Source organism: Polypterus senegalus, chromosome 8 (assembly GCF_016835505.1).
Source record: "Polypterus senegalus isolate Bchr_013 chromosome 8, ASM1683550v1, whole genome shotgun sequence".
Taxonomy (NCBI): domain Eukaryota; kingdom Metazoa; phylum Chordata; class Cladistia; order Polypteriformes; family Polypteridae; genus Polypterus; species Polypterus senegalus.
In genome coordinates, this window is record NC_053161.1 from 56,827,826 (window position 1) to 56,847,155 (window position 19,330).

General features: G+C 36.4%; 1 protein-coding gene across 2 annotated transcripts in view; it reads right to left on the reverse strand.

Annotated features, from left to right (window-relative positions):
• The window catches only part of LOC120533955 (proton myo-inositol cotransporter), a 480,413-nt gene that overhangs the window by 145,250 nt on the left and 315,833 nt on the right, over positions 1-19,330 (reverse strand). For both annotated transcript variants that reach the window (XM_039761108.1, XM_039761107.1), the window contains exon 5: positions 5,994-6,102. In XM_039761108.1, coding sequence (XP_039617042.1) covers positions 5,994-6,102 — 109 coding nt within the window. The remainder of the gene's footprint in view (positions 1-5,993; positions 6,103-19,330) is intronic.

The window sequence follows — 19,330 nt, forward strand, 5'->3', positions numbered from 1 at the left end:
ACCAACGATTTATACAGGAAAATAATGACTATTAACAAGGTTGCCACTGCATCCCACTGTATGTAATTTATATCAAAAGGGTAAACCTTTTATATGCTATATTTATTACATGTAAAGTGAAATATTTCAATCCTTTTTTATTTTAATGTTGATGATTCTGTCATTCAGCCTGTGAAAATCAGAAATCCAGTATCTCAAATTAGTCAAATATTACCTACAATCAATCAAAAAAGCATTCACAATATAGAAATGTCCAACTTCTGATAAGTATGTTTATTTCAAACCACTGAGCTTTGCTTCTTCCTTGAGCTTCATGATCACGCCTCTTTTTGCTGCCCAGAACACCAGCTCGTCTTCAGTCATTTATTCACACTATTGACTATCAGATCCATTCGCTAGGCCTCTCAATCACTTCTGTAGCATCCTTTATTTGCAGAGCAGCCAAAAGTATGAAAGTTAGCATAACAGCATATTTATCAACAAATAACAAAACAACTGTTGGCTAATTTTCTATAATGTCAACACATTTGAATCATATCTGTGAAACTATTTTTGAGATTTTGGGGTATTTAATTTTTGCTGTTGTATGGGGGGAAATGGGAGGGGGGTGTTTTAAAACTACATATTGATATACTGAAATGTTCTTCCTTTTGTGGACACCTACTGACCTATATGTACCATCCTGCCGAATTTTGGCTCTTTAACTTAACAAGAAAAATGTTTTTGTTGATCGCTTATTAAGTGATTCAGCTTTGGACTATATCGATAAATACAGTATATATATACTGTACATAAATATATATACGGTGCATGCATGTATGTATGTGTATATACATATCTAAATCTACTGTATTTTACATATATACATACATACATATATTAATACACACACTCACACAGACTGTATATATAGATTTTGTTTTGACTTATACGTTCAAGGTAACTAGCACTATCTGGTTAGAGAAGATGAGCAGTCACGTTCCTTTCACATCCAGAGACTGCAGGCATACATTTTGCAGCAGTCATTGACATCGTCTCCTTCAAAAGGGTCCTTCTATACTTAAGAAGACAGATTTTTTTTTTAACTTGACTTTCATCACTATTCCTGAGGATGCCATAATGTTGAAATGGTACCATTTTTCATATTACCACTAAAACAGAAGCTGAAATCAAATTTTATGCCATCAAGTGTTAAAATCAAAGATATTGGTTGCTTTTAAAATGCTCACTTTGACATGATTTATTCTTTAAATTAAGCTCCATCAAAACAATGTTCTGAAATTTGGGAGAATAGTAAAATGTGATTTGGCAGATTGTAATATCGATTTGTTTTTTTAGCTTAGAAAATGTGCTCTGTCTTAATGTCTTGAGGCCGTTTGTACTTCCTCTCCTTTTTGGTGTACTATACATCACTATTTATGTTACACATTTTACTGATTTACAGTAATATTTCTATGCTATCATGAGGGGATATTTCCAGCGTTTCATAAATAAGATCAGAGTTGCTCCCTCCGTCTTGTCTGAATTCACCTGTCCAACTTTACAGGATATGCATGTGCTACCTCTGAAGTTTATGGATTGTGATTTGTTTATTCACTGCACTCTTTTACTTAAAAGCTATATAAATCAATGCTGTTGCTGTAGAGTTGAAGACACCCACCGTTGCTCCTGATCTTGCATGTTTCAGCTTAGAGGCACTGTTGTGCTTCACATTGCTGTTGTGATGTGATGCCATTTTGCCACATGTAGAACAGCTTCCTCTTGCTGTGCAGGTCATGGATTTTTATATCATTCTCATCAGACTAGTCCTAGTGTTTGGCGTGAGGAGCGGCTTATATTTTCTGTGTGTGCCTCATGGATGGCAGTTGACAAGGCTCTAGTCCGAGTTAAAAAAAGTGCCATAAATGCACGTCTTCTTAGTTTTTGTTTTTATTTTTTAAGCTAGGAGGTATCTGCAGGATTTTCTTTGAAAAAGTGTTTTAGACATTTAAAAGAATTTCAGAACGAGATAAAGGGTAAAAGCTAAACTTACATCAAATACCCCTGCCAAAAGCAAAAGTTGAAAAGTTCACTACCTCTAACATTATTCAGTGTTCACTACCTATAATTTGTTTGGCTTTTACTGTGCTTTTTTATCTTTAATAAAAAGAACAATGAAACACTGAAAGGAACAAATGCTACTATGACCTTTTAAAACAAAATCAAAGATGACACAGGCTGTGACAATTCCCTGACTTTAAAAACCCTGTATAAAGCAAATGGTACTCCATTAAAATATTTCCTTATATGTACAAAACTTACGACTCTGCTTAGATTTACATAAAATATGGGGAAAAATGTGTTTTTGCTAGACAATGAATTCTATTTATTTTCAATCTGCCATAGAAATAATTATTACTTATTTAATAACTACAGAATTAATGTTCAGTGTACCTCTTTGGTGCATATTTAAATTAAGCAATAACTAAAATTACTTGTAATTATTTTTGACACGGATGTAATTAGACATTTGAAGTGTGTATTTTCCTTGACCCAACAAATACTTTTTTCAGGTATTCAAGTGACAAGCATGAAAGTGACACTGTAACTGTAAATCAGCTACTGTAAATATATAAACCAAACAGAACTGCACAGAGTAGTGTTAAAAAAATGACACCTGCTAGGAAAATTAGATGCTGTAATATGAACTGTTTTGACATGAAGGTAGTTAAGAAAGCAAGAAAACAAAGCAAGCTAAAAATAAATGAATATATTCAGAAACTATTAACATCTTTGCCATCTTTCCATATAATCTCCTAATCAATCAACACTTCCCTGCCAATGTGGGATCATCTTGTTTATGGCTCTTTCTCACAATAATCAGTCCAAAATACAACACTTCAGTTTTGATTCTGGCAGCAGTTCAGTGTTTTGCTGCAAGTAATCATGCAAGTGAAGAACTCTTAGGCATTTGGCTTTTGTGTTCCAATGGAATACTCACTAATTGTAGTTTATTTGGCATCACTTTACCTGACAAATGGAGCTTTCTTTTGTCTCAAAAAGTTGTATGATATTATTTCACAGATGTGTATCTTGTTTCTAGTGTTTGTAATGTTAAACAGAAATTGAATCTCCTGCCACCATTAAAGCAGTTGCACCATGGTTGCAGAGATGCATAAAGTGGTGTAGGGTATGTGCGTAACATTTTCAGTAGTACTGACACCGTATGGCCGACTGTCTTAATCTCTTACAGTGTCCCAATGACTAGAGCGTCAGAGCACTTGAGTCCAGGCTTGAATTCTTACCCAGTCCCTCTCCTTGTGGAGTTTGCATATCCTCCTTTTGTGGGCCCTTTTTTACTTTCTGAATTTCTTGCTTTCTTTTCACATTCCCAAAGTACGGAGATTAGATTAATTTATAAATTGGACTGGTATGAGTATGTGTGCCTTGTCATGGACTGATGTCCTATGAAGTGTTGGGTTCTGTCCTGAGCCGATGCAGACAGGATAGACTCCATCGCATTAACCTTGTGCTACAATACTGTACAGATGGTTTGGAAAAAATAAATTCATACATGAACAAACAGATGGATAACAGTTTAGTATTAAAATATAAATATAAATCAGTACTCTTACAAATTACAGAGCTCAAGGGGCAGTATTTTCAAATAATTAATCATTCAAAGGTTCTACAGACTTTTAAATTATAAAGTTTAATACATTTTTGGCAAGCTGGAGAATTTTTTAAAAAACTCAGACAGAAAAAGGAAAAGTAAACACAACGTGATGCGAATCAAAGGTGCCTCCCAGGAGCTGCAATGCACCAACCCTACTATACTGCAGCACTGTGCCTCCCAATGTTCCTATTAAAAACAATATAATCATATTCCAAATACAAAGTCCCCTGTTTGATTATGGGTGTTAACTTTAATGGAAAGGTCAGTCTCAAGACAGACAGACAGATAGACAGATAAACAAGAGGCTTTCATATACTCTATGCCAACTGCCCAGTAGTACACACAGCTCAGTTGCAGAGCCAATCTAATTTTCAGAAGCCTTGCAGTACAGGATGCTAAATAATAATGAAGAGGTCATCAGATTTCTTGGGTTATCTGTCTCAAGCAGACGTCTAAGCTTACAATCTTTCATCTGATACTTCATTTTTCATTATTTTCAAAAAAGGAGGACAAGCAATGCTGTTTGTAAGAGAATGCCTAAAACGAGAATGGCATGGCCTAGCATCCACTCAGATTATCACAAAACATGTGGACACCTCTACAGAGGTATTCTCAGGCTTCTTAGTATTATTATTTTTTTTAGTACAGCATGATTTGCGGTCTGTATATGTTTCACTGACAATGGGGCTGGTAAGGTGTTATTCATGGTTTTATCTGCACAATTTCATTCATCTCATCGACTGCACAAAGCAGGTGCCCACCTTCCAAAGCAGGACAAGCAGTTTCATATCTGAAAACTCCTGTCCCATTTATAACTACTGTGAACTCGGAGCAGGATTACATAAATATTCATTGTTTCCTCAAGTTGATAAAAGACATTAAACACAGCAGGACACTTTATCTTTTGTGGGTCATTTGTTATACATTTTATTTCATAATTAAATTGTTTCTGATAAGCTATTCTTCTCATTGTGCTTTTTGTCTATCATTGGGGAGAATGGAGCTGAATTGAACCCATTTTAATATGATGTGCACCCAAGAGCTTTCAAGGCTAGCTGTTTTTAAAATGTTTTCCAAATGCCAGTCATTTTTTGCTTCAGTCATTCTCCATTATTTTCTTGTTGTCAAAAAACGATTCTCTTGTTCCTCAAAGTCATGGACTTCAACTTCAATGAACCAATTACTTGAACAGGACAGAGCCTGACCACATAAGGCCAATGAAGTCAGCACTGGGATGTTAACAACAAGCATTTTCATAAAAGGACTCTGTCAAATTGATTTTCTGCCCTTTTTTAATATTGCTGCTTCTGGCCACAATGACACTCTTAAGATCTTAACGCATGTCACTTCTTTTCTTTATTTCTAAAGAATACTGTGCTAAAGAACTGAAGCTAGACATTTAAAACAATCGGTTTTGATTGTATCTATTACCTTTCACAATATGAACCATGTCATAATACTTGACAAGCCAAAATAAATTATATAATAGAAACATAAAACAAAAAGACAGATTACAAGGTAATTCCAATAATGATAAATCACCTAGCTTTTGTATCTGTGCTTTTGACAAACAGCGATACAACTAAAACAAAAGGGAAAAAAACTGCTCAATTGGAGAATGTATTAATTTGCTACACAGAGTTCATATTGCAGGTGCAGCTTAGTTCAGATCTGTCAGCACACAGTGAAGAGGAGCATTGCCTTGCTGTCTCATACACTGAACCATTACAGAACTAAACAAAAACAATTCAAATTCACCAACAGACCACTTTGGTATATAACACACATAGTTATTTTCCAGATATACTTGTCACACTAAGTTGTCAACTGTAACCGACTACCAAGTCCACCGGCACTTCTTCCTTTTTGATTTCCCACACCTTTTAGAAGTTACAAAATTGTTTTGTTGAATCTGACAAACCAGCTGGAAGCCCTAAAGTAGACACTCATAGTGCTGAGATTGTATTCTGCATACGGATTTATCAATGCTCTTTTCTGAATCTTTCTTCTCTAATACAGCTTTAAACCAGCAAATTACAGACTTGGACTGAGTCATTTAAACTTCAAGATAAAACAGAATTACACATCACAGGATTGGGCTGATGACTAACACATCTGGCGATGAGCTACGGTATTGACCTAAATGATGTTATTATATTTTAAACTTCAATCAAACATGATTCAGTTTTAAATTTGACTCTACATAATAACTTCATATTCAATTAGATATATTTGAGTATAATAGTAATTAAATATAAACTTTGTGTTACACGTTCAATGGGCATATATCATAAAATATTTTGCTTTATTTGGAAAGAAAAACATAAAAAATACATACATGACAGTATTAATTCCGGCCAGCTGCTGAAACATCTGCAAACCACATCCCACAATGAGAGCCCTTCGAGTAGATGGGTAAGTTAACATTCTCCAAATCACGAGGCCATCTGAAAGAAATAAAGAGTACTGTTATCAGTCCATTGAGTCACTTTCACTGAAATATTTGTTGTTCAGAGAAGCTGAAACACTGACTCAGCACTCCAAAGCAAATGTTTTGTTTTATCATTTCTCCTCATTACCCCACCCCAAAACCCCCTGCACTTCATTTTCAAGCAATTACTATTATGATAATGTGCACAGGCTATAATTTAGGGAATCTTATCTAAATAATAGTGAAAATAACAAACAAGAAACTACCTGCTTAAGACGTTCTTGCCCTGCTTATACCATAATATGGTCTGACAAGACTAAGAAGGCTTGGAATTTTTGAAATGAAGGTAATTTGCCTCTGCCATGTACTTTGCTGAGTGACGACATGTGTCATAACATAATACAGGGCATCTTTGAGGGCATTACAATGTCAGTGGGTCATCAGAATAAATGTGAAACACAAGCTTACCCAAAATGACAACTTTGTGAATTTGAGTGATTATGGTCGGGGTGTTTTCCTGTGTATTTATTTTCCATTGACATGAAATACATGTTTATTAGTGAGAATATACCATTACTGTATATATACTGTATGTATATACTGTACTGTCCATACAGTATTTCCTTTTGAAAATTTTCCAGCAACTTAAATTCTATCAACAAGAGGTGTGGGTACAGGTAGGCAACATTGAAAACTAAACTTACTAACTTCCTTTAAAAGCTTTTATAAGGACAGCTACAGCAATATTTCACAATATACTGCTGAACAAGTAAAGTGGGCCACAGTGAGACTTTGTGTGTTGTCACAGCTGGGACAACTGGATCTACTAATTTCCATATTAAGGCCACAGAATGTGTATATAATTATTTTTACTATTTGCATAATTGTAGTGCTGGGCGGTATGATCAAAATTCTATATCACGGTATTTTTCAAAATTCTACCGGTTTCACGGTATTCAACGGTATTTCTTTCCCATACATGAGTGGATGTTAACCACATTTTCCACTGCAATTACTGCAGTAGACTGGCTAAGAATATCCTATTCCACTGTCATGAGAATTGTACATTGTAAAAAAAAATTTTTAATGTGCACACAAGAATTGAATACAGGTTTGCATGGCAAACTAATGAAGAGAAGGAATCACAATGCATGACAGTTACAGTCAAAATATAAAACCTTTTCCATCCATTCATTATCCAACCCACCATATCCTAACTACAGGGTCACAAGGGTCTGCTGGAGCCAATCCCAGCAAACACAGGGCACAAGGCAGGAAACAAACCCTGGGCAGGGCGCGCACACACACACCCACACACTAGGGACAATTTAGAATCGCCAATGCACCTAACCTTCATGTCTTTGGACAGTGGGAGGAAACCCATGCAGACACAGGGAGAACATGCAAACTCCACGCAGGGAGGACCCGGGAAGTGAACCCTGGTCTTCTAACTGTGAGGCAGCAGCGCTACCACTGCGCCTCCGTGCTGCCCATAGAACCTTTTTATTGAACAAATTTTGCAAACAACTTAAAATGTAATTTTGACAACATATTATCAACCATCTAAAGAAGCATTTAGACTTAGTAAAATATCCACAGGTGCATGTCAGAAGAACAAGGAATAAATAGTAAATATTTTTTGTGAACCAACTACACTTTCCGTTAATGTTAACAATCTCTGTCCACTGACACGCTTAAGTGACTTTTTAAACAACTTTACCATCATTAAACTGCATAATATTTAAACTAATAAATAATAACAATAAAGTAAATACTGCAATAATTTACCAACTGAACCATCATTAAGGCAAATTGCATTAATATGGACTTTGCTTCAAGCTAAGTTATATACATAAATAATAAAACTGCAACTTGCATTTATAATGCTATTACACAGTACTCAGGTACATTACATAGTATTCAAGTATTGAAAAAAAATAAATAAAACAAGCGCAACTTGGCTTGCAACTGGCCAGTAGTATAGAAACAGTATTCACACATTTGAACATAATGAACATGGCACTTATGTAAATCTTAGCCATTACAAATTCTAGGGAGGGAAAACCAGTTTTTCCTTTTTTAATTTTCAGTTGGACCTGAGGACGTGGAGGGTGCCAATCTTAGTTCCATAAATTCATGGTACTCCAAAGCATGTTTGTGGCTAAGGTGGTGCAGTAAATTACTCATGTTGCCGCCTCCGGCAACAACTTTAGCTCAAAAGCATTTGCAGTAAATAGTTTGGTCCACATCCAACCTTTTAAAACCAAAGTATCTCCAGACAACAGACACAGCATGTTTTCTTAGCAAATGTTGTTCAGTGTTATGTTCAACTTTATCGTCTGCTACAGCTTCAGTTTCAGAATGTTCTCTGTCCACTTTCACCGCTCAATACCTCCACTAACACATGTACTCCATTGCATGTCTGTTTAACGGTGTAGCAGTGAAAAAGAGCCCCCATGCAACACCTCCACTAACGCATGTACTCCGTTGTATGTGTTTAGCAGTGCAGCAGTGAAAAAGGTCCCCCCTTAAACAGTTTCCCACTGTGCCACGTTCTGAACGTTGTTTAGGTTATTTAAACCAGTGTTGCGGTATAAGAAAAATCCATATCATAACAACAATAAAAAACGGTTTTCAGTATGAACCGGTATAACTCCCAGCACTACATAAAAGTAATTAAAAGATGTGTGAGTGATCAGCACGAAAGTACAAAGCTAACAAACTCACTATTATAGTAGTGTACCTGAATGTAAACTGGATGGCAGGTGAAAGGGTCGGTTCAGATATATAGGTAGAAGTGGAGCAGACGAAAAAAATGTTATTTAAGGACTCTGAAGCTAGTGTGTATATAAAAACAAGTCACTCCATAATTCATGTGCACACTTTGTTCTGCCTCATCTATACTAATAAAAGGCAAAGCCCTCACTCACTCACTCACTCACGACTGACTCACTCAGCACTAATTCTCCAACTTCCCATGTAGGTAGAAGGCTGAAATTTGGCAGGCTCATTCCTTACACCTTACGTACAAAAGTTGGGCAGGTTTAATTTCAAAATTCTACGCGTAATGGTCATAACTGGAACCTATTTTTCTCCATATACTGTAATGGAGTTGAGCTCGATGGCCGTGGAGGGTGAATTTTGTGTGACATCATCACAACTCCCACGTAATCACATGAACTAACTGTCAACGCATTACGTAGAAAACCAGGAAGAGCTCAAAAAAGTGCAGAAGAAAACATGCATTATACAATTGAGAAGGCAGCGAAACAATAAGAAGCGAGCGAGTGACACATACTGTACAAGCATATTCACACACACATACAGTCAACCCTCGTTTATCGCGGTTAATCCGTTCCAGACTCTGCCGCAATAAATGAATTTCCGCGAAGTAGAAACCATATGTTTGTATGGTTATTTTTATATATTTTAAGCCCTTATAAACTCTCCCACACTGTTAACATTATTAGAGCCCTCTAGACATGAAATAACACCCTTTAGTCAAACGTTTAAACTGTGCTTCATTATAAGACAGAGATGGCAGTTCTTTCTCACAATTAAAAGCACGTATTGATTTTTTGATTGTTTCCTTTTCTTAGCGAGCACTCTCTCTGACATTATCTGCTCTTCATGGTGCTCCTTTGAAGATAAGATATGTTTACATTCTTTTTAGTATACAGAAGCACCGCGATAAAGCGGCATTTTGTAGAGGAGCGTCCTATCTTCTAGACAAACAGCCCCCTCTGCTCACACCCCCTCCGTCAGGCAGAGAGAGTGAGAGAGACAGAGAGAAGCAAACAAAACAAGCGCCACGTGGGAAGCATATCTTATAGCATTGAGGAGTTTTAGTTAATATGTAATACATGCTCTGATTGGGTAGCTTCTAAGCCATCCGCCAATAGCGTCCCTTGTATGAAATCAACTGGGCAATCAAACTGAGGAAGCATGTAACCTAAATTAAAAGACCCACTGTCTGCAGAAAGCGGTGAACCAGCGAAAAATCCGTGATATATGTTTAGATATGCTTACAAAAATCCATGATATATATTTAGATGTAGATAGGTATGCTTACATTTAAAATATATATGTATATAGTGAAGATATGTATGTGTATATACTGAAAGGCTTGGTAAAACGGTAATATGGTATCCCGGATATACGGTGTCGACCGGATTACTGTATATATAATTTGTTGTGTGTGTGATAGTGTATGTATGTGTGTATATATGATGTAGGTATGAAATACATCAACCTATATATATATATATATATATATGTGTATATGTAGATATGTATATATGTATATAGATACTTGAAGATGGTCTCTTTTCACACATGTATGTGTCCTAGATATAGCTGCCTGGACGGAAATATTTCTCACAAACATCCCACATTTATATATATATATATATATATATATATATATATATATATATATATATGTAGACTCAAACCCATTATGACAGCAGCAATCCAAGCTGTGAAAAACTTTTAGCCATAAAACAAGTAACATTCAAAAGGAGGAGTGTCAGGCGTCACAAATGGATTGCATGGTACATTGTCGGGGCCTTTTTTCTGATGCAGCTAGTCTCATAACGTAAGCATAAAAAAACAACCATTTTTTAAATTGTAATTTTTTCCTGTATTTTTTATCAAGTAAATGCAGGCTTGATGCAAGGGACTTATTTAGCCTACACAAAACATTTGTTTATTTAGGCCTATTCATTCATTTAGATAGATAGATAGATAGATAGATAGATAGATAGATAGATAGATAGATAGATAGATAGATAGAGATACTTTATTTAATCATTTATTCATCATTCATTAATTAATTCATCCATCCATCCGTCGGCAGGACTGCGCAACTCGCTGGGGCTCCAAACTGGCAATGGTGGAGCGAATCCTCGAGCAGGCCCAAGCGATCAGACACGCCCTGTCTGATGACAGAAGGAGCAGCCTGTCCCTGACCTGGCAGGACATGGACGTCTTGAAAGCTGTTCACGAAACACTGAAACCAGTCGGTGACTTCACTGATATTTTGTCAGGAGAAAACTATGTGACCAGTTCCTGTATCCTCCCCATACTACAGCTCTGCAGGGACAATGTGTTGGCTGCGTCAGAAAATGACCCCAGCTAACAAAGTCAATCAAAACTGGAATTCTAACAAAGCTGGAGGCCAAGTATGAATCCAATTCAGTGCGCAAAATATTGCGAAAATGCACTTTCCTCGATCCTCGCTACCGTGGAGGATATGAGACGGATGACAACGCATTGGCTGAGACCAAGGCTGAATTACAGGCTGAGATCGTGAGCTTAGAGGCAGCAGGTCCAGTGGCCATCAGAGTGGAAGAGGGAGAGGAGCAACCTGCACCCTCACGAAAAAGATGACTTTGGGGAGTATGCTGAAAAAATCTGATGCAATGGCAGGTCCGCCGGCACCGTAGAGGACCGAGTAGCTGAAATAACATACTGTTTGGAGCCAGTTACTCAAGGAGACGAGGACCCACTTATCTGGTGGAAAAATCGCGAGTACTTTAACAATCATGTTACATTATTTTTTTAAGCCAATGTAATACCGTATACCGAGGTAAAATAGGGAGGAGGTTTGACGGTATCAAAATTTGGATACCGCCCATCCCAATGTAGACTCAAACCCATTTGACAGCAGCAATCCACGTCGTGGTACATTTTCTGATGCAGCTAGACAAAAACAACTTCATGACGCTGCCGCCAAATACACAAAACAATTACTTTAACAATCATGTTACATTATTTTTAAAATGTTTCCTTTTCTTTTTCATAACTTCTTTAACACACTACTTCTCCACTGCGAAGCGTGGGTATTTTGCTAGTAACATATATAATTTTCAACTTAGGCTACAATAATACTTGTAAAAAAATAAAACTGAATAAAACTGAATCAGAATATGACTTGTGCTACCTTTAGCAGCTAGCACCAAAAATTAAAATGTTTGAGCACAAATATATACACCGAAAAGAATAATCCTAATGCCCTTGCATTATGCTTCTGTTTAAATGTCCCTGCCTTAATGTTCCTTTTATTTGTTAATTGCCTTCCCATTTAGAATAGAGCCAAAGGGGGTCGGGCCTCTGTTTTTCATCATTTACTCAATTAGTGCTGATCATGGCAGGTGCTACATTTAAAGGATTTGTTTCTTGGTTATTTGCTGAGGCACTAAGTGTTAGCACTTGATATCTTTGCATGTTGTCCTTCATTTCTGTTTAAAAGCTTCTTTGAAGTTTAGTTCTTCTGAAATTTCTAATATTTTGAATGATTATTTCAAGTTGGGAAGCTACCCTTTGGAACAGATTTTGCTACAGAGTATCTTTTTGCTTTTTATTTTGTCTTAGTTTTTTTGGTTTTGTTTAATGATTGCACTCTGGCTTGGTATTTCTAGATAATGCATTATTTTGTACTCCAAGATTTGTTTACTCTTTTCTATTAAGTATCTGTTTTCTTTTCATTTTCTATATTAGCACCTTTTGTTCATTTAATTCTCTAAGTTCCCTGTTTATTAAGGAGATAATTCACACTTGGCTCTTATTTCATAATAGCACATTTTGGAAATGTGTAATAAATTAAAAATAAATAACAATGATTCATGTAGTGCATGTTTGTTTTAAAATAGCTGGGTATTTCCTATTGTGGGTATGCCCACGAGAAACTCAATCCTAATTGCAAAATGCAATTTTAGAATATCATGAATAGCAGATTCTTAAAATCATAAACCTTAATGAATAATCTGATTGATAAATATGCCTGCAAGCATATCATGTATAGTATAACCTTTAAAAACCATACCAATTTAATAGAAATAATAACTGAAGTTTAAAGTCTGCCTTTTCCCATGTCAGAGGTGACTCTAATGAGGTTTTCCATCAGATATTCTAAAACAAAACATATCAGAATGGTTTACATGAGGGGTAACTAGCACATCTGGGTGTAAAGCACAGGAGGCCCATAGAAGAGCCCTCAGGCAACCCTACGGCCACACAGAGCCATTGAGAATTAAGGCATACAGCAACTTCTGGGGCAGGGTTATATGGAGGGAAGCAGATTTGTGGTTTCTATTGCATTGCATACAGTCATTTATTTAGTACATTTTTGTTTTTCATGCATCAGAGAGTGCCAACATGTTGCATGTTATTTGGACATGTAAGTAAGTATTCAACTGTACTCTGTACACCTGACAATACAAGGACTACTACTACAAGGAAACTCATCTCATTATATTGAATATTTACATGATCAGGGTGCAAGGAAATCTGAGAATAGCCCATGAGCACTGTGTTCACTGGGTAAACACTGATGCACTGAAGACCTCACTTGCACCTACCTCACTGTTTCATAGCTTCATTTGAATAATATGATCATGTTCTTCAGCATTAAATTTCTACTCTGAGTAAGGTCACTACCCCTGATTTAAGGTCAAAAAATTACTGGCAGTGTCTCCATAGAATGAGACGAGGCAAATAGACAAAGATGAAATGGGAGGATAGAAGGACAACAGCTTTAACAGTGCTGGTGGGGTGAGGAGTGGAGAAGCTGTGCCACCTAACAGATGGACCCAAACCTTTCCTGCCCAGATGGAGTGAGGTGACATAGTTTTGTGTTAAAGATTTTGATTTCTGACGTGATTCTGTCTTTAGTTTATTAACTATTTAAAAATGCAATGTTTTTGAAGACCAATGTTCTATTGCCACTTATAAGTAATCACAAGACATGTTGTGGACAGAAATTGGTAATATACTTCTGTGAATATCCATAATTCACAAGTTATATAATAATAAGCAAAGCAATAAAAATACAAATGTAGAACTCAATGTAATGATCCATAAATCAATAGAAAAGCACCATGCATGCTAAAGAGCGGCTGATTGAGTTAGCTGTAAGTGGAGACGTATAACTCCTTGAAGTTCAATTTACAAAACAATGAAGAATTAATGACAAGATTGTTCTCTTTGTAGTTGCTGGAGTATAATGCAAGAAGAGGCTGTGCTGAAAAAAATAATCATCATAAACATTATTAAGCACAACAAACACAAAAAAAACAGGATTTCCATTTTACAAGCAGTGCGTGTCTTAATGTATTACAATATATGTACACTTTCAATACAAAGAAAAATTTCATTCAGTTGTTGCTTTCCACTGCAAAAGGTAGTTGGTTTTTCTTGAGATGATATTACTAGGCGTCTTCAATAAAAACTGAAAATTGAACTTGGACCAACATTGTGTTTGCATGGGATCTGTATAGGAAGAATATGTCTGCAATGGAATGATTACTTGTGCACATTTATAACTCCAAATCAAGCGTCCGATGGGATTACCACTTAACCTACAGTATCCATCCATCCACCCATTGTCAAACCGGCTGTATCCCAACTATCCTTAACCTACAGTATCACGAGTTTAATTATTATTTTTTAAAAATATTGTGTCCAAAGGCTTTTGCATGTATCCATTGCCAACATCATTACATAATAATAGTACTACTAGTATAATGAAAACCCAATATATAAAACACTAGTGTTTATTTCAGATTTGTACAGTATGTATTATTGTTGTGACCAATACAAATTAAATTACCAGGTATTGTTTGCACTTGCTACTTACAAGACTAACCAAACTATTATAATGCTGAAATAAATCTCTTATCCAGTTGCTTGAATGCTAACAAAAGTGACCATGCTTGTTTGCCGTAAACAAATCTAATGTTCCTTTTAATGAAACAAATCAGACTAGTAATAATAGTAATTTGGCACAGTAACTTATTTCTGCCTTTCCAAAATGAATATGTGAAATTTTTATAACAAGCATACACATTATTGGCTGTTTTAAATCTTCAAACAACATGTCCATATCCATGACCATTGAAGCCAGAAGTGCATCCTTATGCACAGTGCCGTGTGTTACTGCTGGTGCTATTAGCATCACAAAGTGGCTGTAGGTGTAGGCTGGTGAACTCAAAATGAGGCCATGTACTGTAAACATTGTAAATTCATACTGATGGAAGTGCAAAATTCATTTATCGTAATGCATATCATTCCTTTCTTGATTTAGGTTATGCAGTCTGTGAAGTAGGGTAGCATGTCTATAGAACTCTGCTGCAAGCAAATTCCCCTCCAGGGACGATCAAGTGCCAGTTATCCCGTCTTTTAACAAATCAAAGAATGAGGTTCTTAGAAAACCAAGGCTATTAGCTAACCAAAATAGCAAGCAAAACTCAATTGCTTCCTCTTAATGCTTGCCATTTTACAGGAGTCAAAACAGACGACAAACAGATCAGCCTGACAATCAAAGGCAATTCAAATGGGAGGTCCCCATGCAGGAGGCACAAGGCTCAGCTGTTTAACGATGGACATGTGCAACCTGCCGTACAAGAAGTACAAGAAGTATGGGCGGAGGAAAAAATTAACTGTGAATCTGATGTTAATAAACTTGCTGTTTTCATACAATGCATGTATGCATGTAGCATTTTCTGTAGGTGCTAGTGTGGGAGTATAGCTCCAGAGAGCGGGTCATACCTCAAGTTGGTTATTGTCTGTGTGGAGTATGAATGTTCATCTTCACCTTTATCTGTGTAGACCCTGTCCCAGTACCTCCGTACTCCTACAGAAGACAACACAATGAAGAGCACAGCTCAGCAGCCATATTGAACAGACATGTGGCTGAAAGCTGAGCACCAATGATGCCTTAACTAGAGACATTTTAAGTAACTACAAGTCTGTGTGCCACCTGAATTACACATCACCATTTTATCAGGTTGTATGGTTGCCAATATTCAAATGTACTTTGCATTTTGTTATTATTTATGAATATTATCAGTAATACATTACTTTATGTGTAACTTAAATCCTGCTTGTCTTTTTACTACATGCCTGAGGTTATAGATATAGAAGGGAAGGTGAGGATAAGTTATATACAGTGGTAAGTTTGTGAGATTAGGCATTCTAAGGCTACATATTAATAATACAATAGAGGAAAGTAGATAAATATATATATTACTCTACCAAGATAAAACAGTAGTTATTGCTGCAACCTCACATGGTGGTTTCTGGGCCTGGGCACTACCTGTATGGAATATGCATGTTTTCTAGTGTCTCCATGGACTTTTCTCCAGTTTGATTTCCACTTCCAAAAGACATGCACTTTAAGTTAGCTGGCAACTCTAAACTGGCCTGATGGATCTTGAAATACCAATAGTGGATTAAGCAGAAACAATGACAGAGAGAAGGAGATCCAAGCTCCAAAAATATATGAAGTTTACTCTATCCATCCTATTTTAGAAAAACAAAAATGCTTGTACTTTCATGGAACAGGTATCTTAGATAAAATTACAAATAGCCCTCATGTATTGCACCTAAGATTGTTTTTTCTTCTTGTCTCATTTTGAATGTTGAACATACTAGCCATTTGTAATACAGAATAAAGAAATGTTATAACAGCCTGCTTTGAGATAAAGAAGAACAAAGCAGCAGCCAGAAGCCCTCTTTTATACTAAGTAATGCGGAAACTAAAATCCTATGACTGCCATTCAAACGTATTATCACATAAAAAACAGGATGTCACATAAACTGTGGTTTGGCTTTCGGCACTTAGGCAAAGTCAGCGTTGCAGACATCAACAGTTAAAAGCATACAAAACCTCAGTGTCCATGTTACATAAGCTATGATGCTCCCTGGAAGGTTTGCTGCTAGTCCAACCTCCTCATTTCTGACCTTTACTGTACTTTAGTCCAAATCTGCAAATCACACAATTAGCTTCATCGGCATTAAAATCCTGTTTGTATTTGGTTTCTCCATAAAACAGGCATACACCAGGGCTATTTTTATGGGCTACGTAATTGCAGGAATTAAAACCAATTATTGTTTTGATTTAGTGATACTAATTTAGAGGCAATTTTCCCTGTCACGTGTTTAGTCTGCATGCACATGCAGCATTCACATAATGATGTTAGTAAATTATTTTGAACTTTGCATGCAGTTGTAATAGGCAGTATTAGTTGAAAATTCAACAATAAAAAAATCCCTCTGCACAAAATGTGTTTTCAATGATTTAAAAAAAAAAAGGTTATTTAATGATCACATGTCTAACTAGGCCTAGGAAGCCTTGGAAATGGTTGCATGAATATGTTAGCAAGGCTGAAGGCATTGTTTCTAATACAAAATATGTTTCTACTCTATGTTATATGACATGCTAGATTTCTAAACGTTTTAAAAGCCATGACACTGCCTTGTTTTTATCGATAATCTGCCTTGCCTGGAGAATATATGCCATGCTGAATACAGTATGTGTTTAAGAAACAGTCGGGCCCTGAACCCTTACTGCTCTGTATGGGCTGATCTGATATTCTTTGCGTCTTCACTTGTATTTTAACTTTATGCTCTATGCTAGCCAGAGAATATACAGAATCCACTGTAGTCCCAAAAAGGATATGTTCATTTACATTTAGGAGCTAAAGATAACAGCATTTTCAAACAAGTTTTTGATTTACCAAAACTGATAGGTAAAAGCATTCATTATTGACTGGACATGTAGAATTATGTTAGATGACCAGATGAAATATTAGCAGAATATGTTATGACTTACTTAAATTATTTATTTTCATTTACTGCATTTCTGTATTTCAGTAATCACTTTAGAACTCGGATACACTGGCCATTCAGCCTACCTGCACTTACCTTAATTAATTATCAAAAATAACTAATAAGCACCTACAAAACATGACATTCTCAAAACAGCTTAATCTAACTGAGGGCTGCAATCAGGGCAGTGGTGGATGCCATACTAGCTACACTGGGAGGAAATCAGGGACCAAACCCTGGATAGCTGACCAATCCACTGCAATGCCAATATCCATCTTTGTGGACGTGGCAGAAAAACCTGGGCAGATATGAGGAGAATGGTAAACTTCTACAAAGACAACGACCAGGCGTGTGATGCGAGTCCAGGGTGCTGGATCTGTGCAGAAGCCATGCTTTATCACCACTCTGCCATTCTAACTAAAGAGAAGCTGCAGAGTCATTAAACACAAAAAATGTAAACGCTAAAGCACCTGTAATCATGGCGTCTGCATGCTGACTCTGCGTCTTCGACCTTCACCTTCCCAGAGCGATGCAAGTTGCTATACAGCATACTGACTCAACAGATGATGCTTTTTTGAGGGGATCTCATTTTGTGCCATGTTTTCTCCAATTCAAATTTAGGAAAATCTACATATGCACTTTTCAGAGCAATCGGGTATGGTCTGCCGTATGTTCATTTTAGCAGATATATTCAAAACCTTAATAACATTATGACAAATTCACAAGAGAATTAATATTGAGTACTGATGTATTTTTCAGAATATTTTCTATCTAGAAAACTGTAAATCTGGATTTTTATTTTTCATTTTTATGTCCTGAGACATTGTGAGGCAGCAGTGGACAGTTAGTGACACATAGTTTCTTTGACATTGGACTTCAACTCACAAAGTAAATGGTTTCATTCCCAATTCTACCTCTGACTAAGACCAAACCATTTGAAACATCCAGTTAGTATGCAGCTAACTTGTATCCAGAGCTTGCCAGCCACGTTAGACAAGGACATCAGCCATATGAACAGTGCTCACAATAATAAGGGTAAACAGTATGAATGACGTCACTTCTGCACCATCTCCGCGAAACCCATCTTTTCTGCCGTCCTCAGTACTTAAAAAGTAAATGTTCACATGAGGACCAGCTTTGAAGAAAGACGCACCCTTCTGAAGGAGTTTATTTACTTTTCAGTCATACATGCCTAATAAAAGAGCAATTTGCTGCTTACATTTCTTCCTTTCTCAAAACTGTGTTTTCTGCAGTATTAACCAAGGTACCCGCTGGGACCACAAATATTTATCAATGTTTTTCATCTGGTCTTTACAGAGCATGACAGATTCTAAAGGCAATATTCCAAATTTTCACAAGCGTCCATGCACACCTTGGACGAACACTTTCACGTGTTTGCATCTCAATCTGCTAACTTTTATTTTGTGTTTCTGAGGTTTTTCCAAAAACATTCCTGTCAATACATCTACATAAAAACATTTATTTTCAAAGACTGCTATCTGCAATAGTAAATTTAGAAGAAGGAATATAGGTTTAAATGCTAAAACGATAAGCCAAAGAGAATGATTAAACTATCACATATAAAGACAATGTGTGAAGATGTTAAGGTGTTCCTTGGCTTAGAACTCATCGTC